General features: G+C 40.8%; 1 protein-coding gene across 2 annotated transcripts in view; it reads right to left on the reverse strand.

The window, feature by feature from the left end:
- Window positions 1–828: 828 nt before the first annotated feature.
- The window catches only part of gsk3ba (glycogen synthase kinase 3 beta, genome duplicate a), a 38,045-nt gene continuing 22,591 nt past the window's right edge, over window positions 829–16,282 (reverse strand). The window contains exons 4-11 of one of the 2 annotated variants that reach the window (XM_008401260.3): window positions 11,951–12,061; window positions 10,730–10,860; window positions 8,618–8,724; window positions 8,402–8,499; window positions 8,187–8,294; window positions 4,702–4,888; window positions 4,396–4,494; window positions 829–3,599 (exon numbers count right to left, since the gene is read on the reverse strand). In XM_008401260.3, coding sequence (XP_008399482.1) covers window positions 3,529–3,599; window positions 4,396–4,494; window positions 4,702–4,888; window positions 8,187–8,294; window positions 8,402–8,499; window positions 8,618–8,724; window positions 10,730–10,860; window positions 11,951–12,061 — 912 coding nt within the window. In that variant the 3' untranslated portion in view covers window positions 829–3,528. The remainder of the gene's footprint in view (window positions 3,600–4,395; window positions 4,495–4,701; window positions 4,889–8,186; window positions 8,295–8,401; window positions 8,500–8,617; window positions 8,725–10,729; window positions 10,861–11,950; window positions 12,062–16,282) is intronic. The other variant, XM_008401271.3, reaches the window with a different exon arrangement.

Genomic DNA, 16,282 nt, shown 5'->3' on the forward strand with positions numbered 1-16,282 from the left:
CCGCACAAAGTAAAAAAACAAAAAACTAATGGGATCCAAAATTACCTCCCACCCCCCATGTCTTTTTACCTTAACCAGCGGGCAGGTTCAGGTATTAAAGTACTAAGAGGACAGTTCAGAAAAATACTTTTTAAATTCAGGGATATTCAACACAACCAAAAAGGTTCGATTAAAAGCGAAATGGCACAAAATGTCATTGGGATTTCTTCAGAGTTGACAAACATTTATACAAAACCACTTATTTTCTCTATTTATTGATTGATTTTTCCTGTGCCTTGGTGCAAAGCTATGGAATTTGTTCATGCCTTCTCCTGGCTGATGCCTTTGCAAACCTACTTCAAATTCACTTAAACTTTCTTGCTAGTTAGTTATACCCAAGATATCTGAGAACAATTTAAATCAATGACTAAGCAAGTCATTAACTCTATCAAGAGGTTGGTTTGTGAATTAAGAATCAGATTTTTTTTGTGGCATCAGTTGAATGTCATGTCATATCAGACATGATATGACATGACAAAGGTCTGACATGAAGCTTTCCGATCAGGTCGACTGTAAGTGGCAGTAAACCTTGAATTAGTAATATAACTTCTTTAGACTCTTGAGATTGCATTTATTTTTGTACTTAAATTATTGTCCTCTTCCGTTTCACATTAGTAGATATTTTTTAATACAGCAACAGTTGTAGCCATACTTTCTGGAAGGGTTCTCCCTCTGCTGCCTTAAATGAGCCCTCTTATTGTAAAATAATTCAGATAATCCTGTTCATTTTACTGGTTGTGCCAGAAATACACAGCTAACGCTAAAAGGAAAACCAGGCAGACAAATTCCTTGATCATTTCCAGGCTATCCTACTCTTTATTTGTTGCAAATTACAGTACCAGGGAACTATTCCTCGGAGCACGCAGAGGGAATATTTACAGAGGCGCAACATTTAGCATACCTTCACAGAAACGAAAGGAAAAAAAATCAAAACAAAAAGAATTTCAGTCACAAACGGAGGCATTCAAGTAGTAGTACTGTTATACAGGATGTATTTGTTGTATTTTTTTTCCTTTTACTTTGTTTCTGTCTCTTTAACCCCAGTTAGCATATGACCAGTATAAATGCTAGTATGACTTATTATACTAGTAGATATACTTGCTATTTTTTTTCTGTTTTTGGTAACCGTTTTGTTTTTATTGAACTGGGTGTTAAGGGTTGGGGTACAGTGGTCAAACCTTCTGGTGGAGGGAAGCAACACGTTCATGAATGCAAAATTACAGCAAGCAGGAGACGTGGGAGATAGGCTACACGACTCGACCTCCCCCAAACCCCCTTAGGTGCTACTGAGTCCTACCCCAACCCTCCCTGTCTACGTTTCAAGATATGCAGCCCAGAGACAACAGAAATATCCAGACAGAGGGGAGGAGGAAAAGAACAGAGAGTTATTGCCTCTGAGGATGGCTCATCACAACTACGTCAACGTTCGGCTTTGGTAACAGAACCAACACTGTGAGCGATACTGAATCTCTACTGTAGTCTATATTTACAGTAAGCGAGGCCTCCTGCTGCCTCATCGGTCCACGTGCGTGCCCGTGATAAAACATCTATCAAAATAAACACCTGTCTATATCGTATCTTCAGCTGTGGGGTGGGGGTGAGGTGGGGGGGGGGGATCCTTACAATTAATGTCTGTATAATCCACGAAGTGTACGATGAAGGACGGGGGCGAGGAGGAGGTGGAGGCTCGTGTGGCGGGGCGCAGTTCGACAGCACCGAGGGGGGAGTCACGACATTGAGGGACGGGGGTGATGGAGGAGACAAGGCGAAGGTGTATGAAAGCAAAGGCACTCCAAACTATAGATACACTATACATGACTAGTTCTTGTTACAATAATACAGCTGTCATCTACTGTACTGTACAGGTAAGATTGAACATATGGCTGGATAAAGCTGATCATCGTCATCCAACAATATCCATAAACAATATCAGTTCAGCCCTGATTCTTTTTTTTCCTTCTTTTCTTTCCCAACTCTTTGTTTTCGCTCATAAACAGTACATGGGTCAGCGTATATACATACCTTAAACACAATATGGGAAAAAAAAAATAAAAATCGTAACATAAAAAACAAGATACAAGACGTACAAGTCAGAATTTTGGTGAGGAGCATTTATACTGTATATACAAATTGTTTTTTTTTCCTTTATTTTTTTTATGTAGTGAGTGTTCTTGGTAAATAAACACATCTGGACTGTACCGAGCAGCTCTCTATGCACTGTGCTGCGAGGACGAAGGGTGGTTAACACTTTAAGGAGCGCGCTCGCTGGAAAAAAACAAAAAAAAACCTGTGATCATCTGGAAGAGAGGCGGAGGCTGACAGGAGAACCGGTTCGTCGTGACGCTGCACCGTCGCACCGTTACGGAGTCCAAGGCAAAAAGGAATAAAGCAGGTGCTCTAAATCCACCTATAGCCTTTAATACACGCAACACAGGAGAGGAGCGAAGCTGCTGCTGGACTCCAACGCTTCCAGCAAGAACAGGAGCAACAAACAAAACATCAACTCATCCAGATCCGTCTCTAGGCAGCGGCAAATATTGCCGCTACGCTGCCAGATATGAGCTCACCATAAATGATTTCTGAACCATTGTAGTTATTATACATTTATCTATATATACTTTTTATACAGAAAGAAAAGTATTATATAAACTGTGTGTATGCTCGTTTTGTACTGTACGTATATATACAAGCACACAGGAAGCAGATACACATCACATCCGTCGTCGCACACCTCCCCTCTCCCCTCCACCAAAACGCTGCCCAGGAGAAGAGAAAAAAATAAAAAATAAAAACAATGAGTAAAACGGGCTGCTAGAATTAAAAACCCCCAGGCGAAAGAAATAAACCACCTGATCTGCAGAGCTTCTTCCAGCGGACGTCATCATGCATCAACGTGTGCGAGAGGATGTGAGTGTGTCTGAGTGTGTGTAATACGCGTGCATGAGCCTCATGCCTTGTCTGCGGAGGTGAAAGGTCATGGCGGGCCCCCCCTCTCCGGTTGGTCCTTCTGTACTTGGGTCATGCACTACAGGAGGAACCAGAGGAGGAGGGGGTGGATGCAGAGATGTGGTACGATAACGAGGGAGGGGCAGTCAGGAGGCAACGAGGGGCAGCAAAGGACTTTTTTTTTTTTTCTTTTTCTTTTTTTTAACGGATTGTCCTCTTACAAATGTTAGGAGGCTACCATCGAGTATACATGTTTAGTATACTTGTAGTCGGCAACGCTTCTGCCCCTATGATTCCCTGTCGAAGGGAGCCCATGGGGGTGGAGGACAGTTCAGACAGCTGGGGGTCAGAGGTGGAGGTCAGGGTGGCTGGGTTCGTGTGGTCGTGTCGCCGCTGAGCCCCGGGCCGCTGCAGCATCGCCGCGCCGCCGCCAGGAGCAGAGCTGATCGCAGCTCACCCCCTGGCCAGGGGGGGCGCAATGGAGAGGGGGCTGTGGGCCGGGGGCTGAGGCCGGGGCGGGGGGGGCGAGTGGGGTCTGCAGGCTCAAGAGGTGGAGTTGGAGGCAGAGGCGGAGGCGGTGGTGGTGTTGGGACCTCGCTCCGTGCTGCTGCCATCTGTGGGCAGGAAGAAGGTCGGTGAATGTTAGCTGAGAGAAACTGATCAAAAGAAAAAAAAAAAAACTGTAAAAATGTGAGTGCAGTTTTTTCTATGCAAAAATGCTTCTTAGAAATAAAACGGATTGTTTTTAAACACCTGTCAAAGCTGAACATCTAACTCTGCTGCCGACTACTGCTTGGTGTCTCCTTATACTGATCACACACTACTGTGGGACGGCGTCCTAATCTTTATCCGTTATTTTTTGCAACTTGGTCAGAGTGGTTGTGTTGAACTGCACAGGTAGATCCTGTCCCACAGCATGATACTTCCTCCACCACAAGCTTCTGGGAGTTGGCAGAGAGGATTTGGCAATTTTCCTCACTAATGTGAGGAAAATGAATAAATTGAAATAGAAAGCTTTCCAACATTACTAAGAAGAATCATTACAACTACATAGTAGCTGACAAACACTAACCTAATGCTCTAATTGACTTTTTAATCAAACATTTTCTACTTATAATGAATCTATCAAAGTTTAGCCTCTGCTCATTTAGCCTCATTTAACCATGGTATAATAATGTTAAAACAATAAATAAGGCAGCGACTGACCAGTATGATTATATCACATGAAAATTATAACTAATAATCGTTAGTTCTGGAGTCATCAATTGTCAACCACAGTTTGAAATCTACTTAACTTTACAGGTGCATTTTAATAAATCATCAAAATTTTTATTTCAGTAATTCAATAGAGAATTAGCTTGTAAGTTGCTAATGGTGAGGAAAGACTGCTGAAAGAAGTGTGGCTCTGACCTGTGGTGGCAGACGCATTGGTTGGTGTCGAGGCGACAGCCTGGTTGCGGGCGTGGGCAGGGATGAGTATGGAGGCCAGAGAGGGATTACTAGACAGCTCTGAAAGATAATGAACAGAAGTTATCAGGTCATGCTGCTGCACAGCTTTACTAAACCCTGGAGAGACACTCAGATCTGTCAAAAAGGAACATTTCCATGAGCAGTGCTCACGGAAACACGGGATTAACCGGAGGAAAAGCTGAACGCGGAAGAATCAGGAAATAGGAAAACTTCCACAGAGGGAGGCGGGGAGTGTCTGGAGCGTACCCTGGGTGGTGAAGTTGAAGAGCGAGGGCTTCTCTCTGCCGTTGGGCAGCTTGATGTTGGGGTCACGCAGCTCATCAAAGAAGGAGTGAGCGCAGGCCTCCAGAGGGGTGAGGCGCGCCGTGGGCGTGTACTCCAGCAGGCGAGAGCAGAGGGCGATGGCCTCCGGAGGGGTGCGAGGCCGGAAGACCTGGACAGCGGTCAGAGACAGCATCAACGTGTTAAGACTGGTCGTCATCGCCGTGCAGGCAGACGTCTGGACAGCTAAGGTACAACCAGGGGAAACAACTTAAACGTTTCTGTGATCTGGTACTTTGAGGGCAGCGAAATAAATGCAGCTGCAGAGAACGACCCCAACATGGGTCCCACACGTCCATGGAGGAATTTATATTATTCTACAATCAATTTCTCAAGGATGAGTTTCTTACATCCAATTTAAATATATATATGTATTTATAAATTCATGGTGAACTGTAGTGACAGATATTTCTACAGTACTACTACAGTATATTGAACCTGTAAACATCAGAAACTGGAATTAAGAAAGTAAAGAAGGAAGGAAGGAGACAAGGAAGGAAAGATGAAGAAAAGGAAGGAAGTGAGGACTGAAAGAAAGGAAGAGGGGAAGGAAAGCAAGGATAGCAGGAACTAAAGACAGAAGGACATAAGGAAAGAAAGGGCAGACAGAAAAAAAATAATAATAAAAAAAAAAAATATATATATATATATATATATATTTCCATTCTCTTATTTTCTTTTTCCTTTATTATCCAGGCTTGGGAAAACACTAAAAACGCATTCTATGTTTTTCCAGACTGCGTAGGATCCCTGCAGAACAGAAAGGCCAGCGGCTGCCTGTTGATTGGAGGCTAAATTTATAAAGTAAGAGCTTTGTGTGAGGAATGGAAATAATGTCCACCCACTCCTTACAGCCTCATATTTACTGTCTGTGTCTCATTGTACAAGATGAGACACAGACAAAAGTAAAGAGTCGATCCTTAACCACAGCCTGCAGAAATACTGACAGAAACCAGTTGTGTAAAAAGGGTTGCTGATCCAATTTTGGTCACAAAACCATTTTCTTCCCCAACCTGATGATAATGGTTGTTAATAATAATAACAACCACAATAATAATAAGAAGAAGAAGTTTCAGTTTTAACTTAATGAGTGTTTTCTTGTCCTGCTGTTCAAACGGTTTTTCATAGAAATTATTGTGACAGAATCACATTTTTCAGTTAACATGAAATAGTACACAGTGCATACAGTCCTGAATAATCCCTTATTTCTTTACATTTTGGGCTCAGGGCTTTTAATCCGGTTTAATTAGCATCTTTAAAAGTCGCCTATCTGAATATTAGACACAATTTCAGGTCATTGTTATCCAAATACTTGCACCTGACCATTTTCAGAAACAATTGTTTTCAAGTTTAATAAGCCTCCTGACTTTGACCTGTCAGCTTCTCGCAGATTTAACGCACGCGTTTCTTTTTAAGGTCCCAAACTGATCCAGGCTCAACATTTCACATTTTATTCATTCAAATAAAAATACCCCACTGGGTCAAAGCCAAGCTTTTATTAGCTACACCCTTGAAAAACATTTATGTGATGTTTATGGTGTTAAATCTCTGGTTAGCATGTTCTTCACTTATAATTTAACAAATAAAGATCACAGTCTTACCTTTCTGTTTACATTTACTTAGCTCATGTCAGCTTAACATTTCCTGTTTTGTAGTAAACATTTCGATAGGGAATGTGATGTTATTATAACTATAATCTATCTAAATGTCTCCATTCAGAGTACTTGTTAAATTCAACATAGTTATTGATCTTTATTCTACATTTTTTTTTATTTTGTCTTACATAATGATGACCTTATGTGAATTAAAATGGGAACCAGCAAATAATTTAAAAATGTGTTATGTATACTAAATGTCAGCCTTAAAAAATCTGTGGTTTTTTTTTTTTTTTACCAAAGAGCCTTTTTATTTACATGGTATGCTACATTTATGCAATGTTTTACATGTTGTTGTTTTTTTTCTTCACACATTAATTATACATATGTAGCAATAGAGTAAAACTTGGGGTTTGTACATTTTATATATAAGCAATGTGTAAATCACTCTGCTCCATTCTTTGTTCTTTCAATTCAGATTCATTTTTTGGGAAATGGAACGGGGAAAATAACCTAGAAACTAAAATATTTTCTGATACTTTCTTTTTTGTTAGTATTTCTCCAGGACCAAACACTAGATTTTCACATTTAAGGCCAAGAAGGAAGCAGTATTCAGTCTGAACAATATCTGAAAGCCATTAAACAGACTTCAAGAACGAGATCTGATGGAGGAACCCAGAGATCCATTATCATTTCGCTGAGCATCGACTATGCAAGAGGTTTTCAGTAAAGAACACATTATTGGTGATAAATACTATTCTAAATTTGTCAAATTATTCTACTTGATCTTCGCTATAGATTGGTCAAAAAGGTGTCGTGTGTCTTAAAAAACAAAAATCATTTCCATGAAAACGGTCAGGAACTGTTCTGAAACGAGAGAAAAATCAGCAAAGCTCTTCAGAAAAACTTCAAGACTTTTAGAAAGTCTGAAGAAAGATTTGTAACATTTAAAAGACATTTAAAAAACAGCTTATCTCACTGGATCTAATACACCACGGCATTAGGGATGATTCAAGTCTGTTTGCATAATACACTCAGCTTATACAAATACTGTACTTATGTTACCAAACACAGGCAAAGGTGAGCAAGACAACAACAGAGCAGGCTTAATATAAAATCAAACATTCACTGGCCACTTCATTAGGTACACCTGTTTAATCGCTTTCTAACACAAACAGCAATTTAGTCAGTCACATGGCAGAATCTCAGAACATTTTAAAAATCCAAACGCAGAAGACTTCAAAGGGATTTAGGTGACTTTGAATGTGCCATGGTTGTTGGTGTGGATATTTGATCTGCTGGGATTTTCACATGCAAACTTTTATGGTTTGTAGAAAAGCGTTCGTTTTTTTAAATATTGGAAAACCAATTGAAAAATTATCCAAACAATCATGTGTTGCAAACACAGCAGGTGTTTGTCCAGCAGCAGAGGACAAACACCTGCTGCCCCTCTTTCCAGCTAAAGGAAACTGAGGATTTGCATAATGAACGTGCAGAAGAGAAATCTACACCAAAGGGAAAAGGAGGGATCCAGAACTAGCCAGGTGTACCTAATAAAGTGGCCAGTAGATTAACATGTCACACAATCTTATGCATGATTATGTTCAACATGCAATGACAAAAAAACGAAACACAAGAGCAGGGAACTAAAACCTACATTTTAAAAACATGAGTTTAGGGAATGCGAGCAGCTAAAAGTGGAGCTCTTAAATCAGCATGCGGCTCCGGTGGATGGATGTTAAGATGATGGGGTGGCAGAACAAAAGCGGTGGGATGTGGCAGCAGAGGAACGTAGAAGTAAAAGTGCTGCTGTACCTGCTGACTCACCTTAGTCCAAGGGTGGGCCTTGATCTGGGGGAATTTGAACTCAGTGTAGTTGGGGTTCATCTCGCGGATCTGTTCTCGGGTTGGAGTACCGAGAACCTGAAAAGAAACAGCAAAGCGTTGTTAACCTCAACAGCATTTAGTCCTGGAATCTAAGTCCCGCTCGCTCAAACAGAGTGAGCTCAGCACGGCCGGCTGATTCTCACCTTAATGATTTCCACAAGCTGATCCACCCCACTGTCTCCAGGGAAGATTGGCTGTCCTAACAGCAGCTCTGCCAGGACGCAGCCAGCTGACCACACATCTGCAGGAGTTAGAGGGAGAGAGAAGGAGGGGTCAATAATAAGAAAAACAGGTCAGACACCACAACACACACACAGCCAGATCCCCAAGACTGGCTGGGTCAGCTGGGGTGGGCGTACCTATGCTGGAGGTGTAGTCAGTGGCACCAAAGATGAGCTCGGGGGCCCGGTAGTAGCGAGAGCAGATATAGGACACGTTGGGCTCTCCACGGACCAGCTGCTTCGCGCTGCACACACAATAAAAGCACATCGTGGTCAGAATCACCACCCACTTCTGCCAAAAAGAGAGGAACGTGAAACCAGTGTGATCAGAGTGTATTTATAGGCACAGGGGCTAAACTGGGATTTGATGTGTGAAGGAGGGCTGTGAGATTTTTTGCAAAGGGAGCAGAGCCCTCAGCAGACATGACGAAATAAGTGAAACAAGTCGACACATCCGTTCCCTAAAGACAGAATGATAATCCTAGGTTCTTAATGCCCAGATCTTTAACATAGAAAAAAAAAAAAAAACTCTTAGATGTTTCAAGATCTAAACTCAAAATGAGATTAATAAGTCAATTTTCTGGTCATTTGTGAGGATTTCTGAGCCATTCCAAGTGAATACGAGCTTAAAGGTAAACTGATGGCTGTGGTTTTATGCTAAAGAGGAGAATTATGACAAGTCGTCCAAGTTTCTAAACCAGTATAGCAACCACAGACCATCACACTACCACCATGATGTAACCAGAGTGTTCTCTGGTTACATCATTCTCTTTTTACACCAGATGTAAAAAGGTCCACTTCTGCCTTGTAACTATATTTCTAAAACAAATTGGAGCTTTAAAAAAAAAAAAAGTTTCTTTGGTGTTGTTTGGGTCAGCAAGGGTTTCACCGTAGATGATATTTTTGCTCTCTCTCTGTTTCTAGTTAAATCATGATAAGTTAGGCCTGCAGTGATTTCTTCAGAGGCCTCCTCCTGGACAAATCACAAATTTGCTCTTAAAGTAATTTCGGTGAGAAAGTTCCCCACCGTTTCATATTTTCTCCACATGTTAATAAAGGCTCTTACTGCGGATTTGATGGCATCCCAAAGTTTCAGAAACAACATTCTAACGCATTTCAGACTGATGGATGGATGTGGGTCTCTTTGTTTCATATCTGTTCTTAATTTGTTTAGACCAGGACATGAAGGTTTACATTTTTGAGATGTTTAAACATGCTTCATGTTGTCAGATGGGTTTTCTGTAGGTGATTTCTTTAAGTGACTTCATAATCGATGATTAATTAATGGGTCAACAAGGCGACTAATAACCTATTCACACTGGGAATCTTTTTTTTTTTATCATTTGAAAACTGCACTTTATGTGTTCTCTGGTTAACTTTCTCGTAGTAATTTGATGATCTGAAACATTTAATCAAGATATTGCTTGGAGAAATTGAGACGTTTGTATTATGGAAACCGTAAAGGAAACAACTAGTTTTCATACTCTACTTTGTTTTTAACATACTTATTCAGATGTGGAATAAAGACCCCCCACCTCTCCAGTCACACCACTCATAGCCAGCTTGACAGTTAAATTGTAACTAATGGGTTTTTGTCTAATGACTTTATTACCATTTAGTCAGTAGCTTTTTCTTTTCTTTCTGTCCTCACCCTTTGTGTTTGCACTGGTGCATAATATCGCTTACATCTTGATTTGTTAAATTTTCACACACAGCACTTTGGTGCAGCTTGTGCATGTTAACAAAATGCTTTTTAAATTAAATTGACAGTGACAATTCAATCAGCCCAACAGAGCTGTGCTCAGTATGTACTTACACAGAGCAAGTCGGCACTGTGTGCTCAGCTGAGTGACAACAGCATTGTTGATTAGAGCAGCATGCTGCACCCATCGACCCCCCACTTCACACATAAATGCCAATATGGCTCTGTGACAGCCTCCATTGCTGACTCAGTGGCACATAACAGGCAGATCAATTTAAACCTCCTCACTGCCTCTGTAGTTTAACAAATGAGGCAGATGTGCGGCAATCAAGTCTAGTTTGAAAGTATTACTAAAAGATATTTGTTGACACATTAGCAACATTGGAGCGCTGCTTACTTTTGGGTCGAGACAACAGATTGGGTTTCTTTGTTTAACTCTGTATCTTAGTTTTTTTCCCTACAGCTTAGTCTACTCCGTTTCAGACCTGTTAATTCAGTGGACGCGCCGATTAACCTGCATCCATGTTAACAGCATGACTTCGTCTCACCTGCCAAAGTCGCAGAGCTTGAGGACAGCCGTCTCTGGGTCGAGCAGCAGATTCTGGGGCTTAATGTCCCGATGGCAGATCCCAAACGAATGGATGTAAGCCAGGCTCCTGAACAGCTGGTACATGTACAACTACGCAGGGAAGAAGACATGCAGACGGGTCACAACTGCAGAACAAGCAGCCACCTGACATTACAAGGTTTATAGCAGGTAAGAAAAACACACACACGCACACACACACACACACGCACGCACGCACGCACGCACGCACGCACGCACACGCACACACACAGGGATGTTATTTCAGTCCGGTCAAACACAGGACGTTTTGTTATCCTGTCACACTGTCTTTTTAAAGGAACGCTGTTAACTGTGCCTTGCAGAGATAAAACAGCACGAGTTTCATCAATTGCAAAGTTGCAGCTGAAGTCAATATCAATCAACTAATGTTGAATGAAAGAAAATGTGGACATTTACTAGCTTAAATAGAAAAAAACGGAATAAAAAGTTTTAAAAAAAAATCAAGACAAGATAGATCAATTTTTGCTAATTTTGCTATTTGTGATCTTAGCAATATTTTCTGTTACACAAATAATTTTGAACCAAAGCAGCAGTAAAACACATGGTACACAATACCTACTAATGATTTAAAGGCTTGACTATAACAACACAATGTTGCACTTATTTCCTGTTTTATTTATTTTTGCATTTTTAACCAATGTGTGTTCTAAGGGAAGTATCACTTTGTTTTTATCGTGCTAATTAAGAAATCAGCTGGTAACCAGGTTTAGAGAAAAACAAATACGTTTTGATTTTTAGCTCACTAGAAAAATACACACAGTTGCACATCTGTGTCTTATCCAAAGTCAAATGGTCATTCAAGTAAATCACATAATTTTAGGCCAAATCCTAATATTTAAAGCCCTTGATCTCAAAGTATCTCTTAAATGGAGACAGATTAAACATTTCTGCAAGACCAAGAGTCATCTTGGCCTGAAACAAAAATCAGAATCCACTAAGATTCAAATATGAACATAGCAGTAAAATAAAATTTATGCTAAGAATAAATGATTATAATAAAATTGCCAAATAATAAAGGAAAAAGTCAGAAAAAAAAATCCAACTCTGGTTTAAGATCTCCCGTTCAGAGTCTCTGAAAACCAACGACGTTTGCCTCTTCCTGCCATAACGGTAATAAAATCCCAGACTCGGTTATATTTACCTTAACATAAACCATGGGCAGCGTCTGTTTGGCTCGGCTGTAGTGTCTGGCCACTCTGTAGACGGTCTCGGGAACGTAGTCCAAAACCAGATTCAAATACACCTCGTCTTTCTGTTGAAGAGAAGAAAAAACAAGGACACTCGAGTTAAAACTCACAATCAGAAAAACCAAACAGACATTAACGATGTGTGTCGATGATACAAAATCATATCCAGGCTCATCTCAGTTGCCTGTTCAATTTTTCAGTGCGTTATCCGTCTCTTTTGCCTTTTACAAGCCGATAAAACAGATTTTCATATCCTATAAGAGAATCCATTGCATCTCCCTGAAGGACAGAAACCACACGGACGTGAGTCACAACGGCCGGAGCTTCACCAGCGGCCACAGGCAGTGACATCATTTCTTTGCTTCCTGGTTAGAATGAAGGCCCTCTTGGAGGGCAGACGGTTCTCCACCCAGTTATTGTCACACTTCCTTTTTCCTCTGAGTGCAACATCAGCTGCTCAAAACCGAGCCATCGGACCACTAATGGAGACTAATAAATAAAAACTACAAATTATGACTCAAAAATGGAACAGTAGGTCTCTATTTTCCTATTTACCGTCTAATGCTGAAATACTGAAATCATGACTGAAACAATTCCTCTGAGGTCAGAAACGACGTCAGATTTCATCCCTTCATAGCTTAAGTGACTCAATTTGACTCGTAACTCTTTTGTGACGCTTAATGTTTATTGTGGGTAAGGATCTACATTTCAAGACAAAATACTGCAGAAATTAGCTAAAGATGTATATTACTCATCAACTGAAAACCAATGCAATCTGTGCAGCCCCTGTCAGAGTAATCTGCTTCAGCTGATGCATTTCTGCCACCTTGTGGTAGAAGCAACACATTACAACTAGCATGTGAAACCAGACTTTTCATTATCGACACTTTCTGAGTCGAAACAATATTGAAAGACAAGAAAGACATGCGGACTTAAACATAAGATGATTTTATTTACTGGAATTACACTAGAATAAGTATTTGAAACTTCGGCAATCTCTCATCCCTTATCGAGTGAGGCGATAAAGTTTGACTTCCTATATTTAGCTCTGTGTTTTAAAGATAACTTTCAGAGACTAATGTTTTAGGTTAGTCGATGGAAAAGTTTTTAACTCGACGGTAAGAGTTAAACCTCGGCTGAGCAGGTGGCATCACACAAATGGATGAGACGTGTGCACCAACCAATATAGTCGCCATCACAAAAAAAAAGTATTGTGAACATCACCATAAAGGTTAAGAAAAATATTAGCTATCTGTATGTTTGATTACATCCACACATTAATAAATCTCAAATTATTCTATATTTTAAAGTGAATCCTTGAAGCAGCTGATTTTATAAATAATTGTAATCGTAAATTACACTATTTTAATGATTATTTGGGTCAGAAATCAACACTTGAACCAGTTTGACTACTGAACTGCAAGACATTACGCAGTGAGGTAATCTTAGTAACATGTCTAGCTGGCACAAAATTCATAAGGTAAAAAAAAAAAGCTACAGGAAAACAACCTGTAGGAAACCTGTATGGTTCCAACAGAACCCTGATGGATCTGTGGAAAGAAAGATTAATCTACAGAGACGCCAACATGTGATCTACATAGCTCAAAGAAATCTAACACTACTGTCTCTGTACTGGACACACATTTCTCCCCTCTGTGATTACTACACAGAGCTCTGGGTAAATGAGATGGTAAATGAGATGAAGAGCCCAAGAACTCAGAGACAAGACAACCTGTAGATTAACATTTTCCTACAATTATGTTCACACTTTGGCAGTCAGCGCTTCCCTTTCCCAGTCACACATGCCCGTCTGCAGCCATTCCCTCGATTGATAACATTTGTGACGACTGGGGAGCCTTTTCCGCCTCCCGCTAGCGCCACCATTGCTATATTTAGCCTAGCAACAGCAATGACTCACTTCCTGCCTCACTGCAAAGCCACTTCCTTGGCTTCTTCCCAGAGGGATTGCCATGCAAAGCCCTGATTGGCTCCTTGTTAACTCCCAGCTAAATAATAAGGCATCTGATTTTGGGGAGAAAAATGTTCGCAGTTACCTGAGCGAGCAACTGGGAAAGCTTTTTTTTCATCAATAATAATATCCACCTATACTTTACTAAAGGCTTGATGTGACTTATACTACACATTGTGCAGAGCTTATTTCAGCAGGTGCAGTTGTGCTGCATGTTATATGGACACGTTGGATAAATCAGTTGTCAGGAAGCATATTGGAATCCATATGATAAGGAAAATGAGCACAGCAGTACATGTTAATGAGATCATAAGGACAGGCAGAAGGAAGGACGATGAGTGAGTCTCCACTTTGTCACACACTAATTTAGATGCTTCCAATGTTGCACTTTGTGTCTAAGAATAAATCACTAAACATGAGCAGAGGACACAGTTTGTCTCACACTGTCGTTTACTTGCCTAAGTTAATCTTGTGCCAACTCTACCGGCTTGCTAGACCTCGACTAACCAGAGGCGGTGCTGCTCATTCCCATTCTGTCTGCTAACATCTGGGTTTCTGGAGTAAGAGCCGAAAAAGAGCTGTGGTCTTCCAAAAGCCACAAATGGATTAATCACATCTACCGTGACATGTCGGAGTAATGTGGTGTGACCGGACGAAATAAGAACAGTTGCATGGTAGCGACGGTGGCTTGGGGTCTGGCAATCAAAAGGTTGAAAATCCCCCCCGCTGCATATCAAAGTGTCAATATTTACAGTTCAGCTCAAATGAGTGAAGCTTGATAAATTTGGGTTTATAGCAATTTTTACCAACATGCCCAGCCAGAGTTTTGACTTAAATTAAATAAAAAAACAGGGCAAGGCGCTAAAGATTAGAGTGATGGTAAGGAAGCCTCCATTCTGGTCAACATAATCCTAATGAAACATTTTGTTTTTTTCCTTTATGTTTTTTTATGTTTATCTTACTTGGCTCGATAAATGTAACTAACATTCTGTAGATATATTTTCTAGGTTACAGATCTGATGTGTAATAAGCCCATTACTACCATGACCCAGTCTCTTTATGACTCAGTTTGACTTTAGTCCTTTCAATAAACATATTTCTCTAAAACTATTTCCAACACCAAAAAGTAAGAGTCTAATGTTGAGAATTTTTGAACCAGTACATCCCCATTATCTCACCGGAGCGCCCTTTACCCAAGTGATCGTTGTTGTTTACCTCTTAATGCAGGCATTATAAAAATCTGATCGCTTGTACTTGAAACATGCTGCTAAAAATATTTTCATTATGCACTTTTGCACATGAGAGAGTTGAGATGTGTGATTGTGAGCTGCTCTGCACTCTCAGCAACACTGCAATGATTACTTTGAGGCAGATAACGTTAAGGGTGACTGTTCCACTCAAATGTCGCATTTAAACTTCATATTCTCAGGAGGTAAAAGTCAAGCAACTATTTGCTTACAGCCCACGCTATTTGGAACAGCGGCCTTCATTTTAAATAGTCTTATACAAGAGGTTAAAGGGTAAAAGCTGAAGCATACAGTGTGCTCCGGGCCTGCCACATGTCAGTAATTGCATAAGACTACCTGTCCACATAATGACAGCTGTGGCAGCTGTAGTTGCGTGTCTGACAGCTGCCTCCCTGAAAGATGCATCCAGTGTGAACTCTCACTCCATGATTCAGGGTCTTCTTATTAAAGACCCTTCCATCCATCAGCCTGTCTGTAACTTTCCATCCATCGTCTAAGCACTGACTTTACCTTTTGCCTCCTTCACGAGCCCTCCCTTCTTTTTCCCCTCTCACTCTAGGCTCTATGGGTGGTAAATCCTCATACCAACAACATGGTGCCAGTCTCCATAATTAGCCAAGTGACACGATGAGGGGGGATAGAAGGGGCGGGGGGGATAAACGAGCAGGAAAAGCAACACAGTAGAACTGAATGTAAGCGGGAATTTTATAGATGCGATGATGAAATCAATTTGAGATAAAAAAAAAAAGAAGGTATTTTTAAGTGTTACATGGAGAGCAGCCATTTGTTACTGGTAGTCTAACAGTCTCTGGAAATAAATGATTAGCCATGTTCTCCCAGAGGTCACTGAGCACATGAGGTAAGAGGAAGCACTGAGGTGGAGCTTAAAGAATAGAGGGGACAGCTTGAGTAAATCTAAAATGAACCAACAACCCCTGATCTTGCAAAGTTATACCTCCTCTCCCTATCTCCACCCAACCACCTCACTCAGCTTTCTTCACACCAAAACTCAATTCAAGCCCACGACCCCAAGTTTCCTTTAACTTTGGTAGGTGTGCTGCAGAGAGCAT

The sequence above is a fragment of the Poecilia reticulata genome, chromosome 2, assembly GCF_904066995.2.
Source record: "Poecilia reticulata chromosome 2, P_reticulata-male-v2, whole genome shotgun sequence".
Classification (NCBI taxonomy): Eukaryota; Metazoa; Chordata; class Actinopteri; order Cyprinodontiformes; family Poeciliidae; genus Poecilia; species Poecilia reticulata.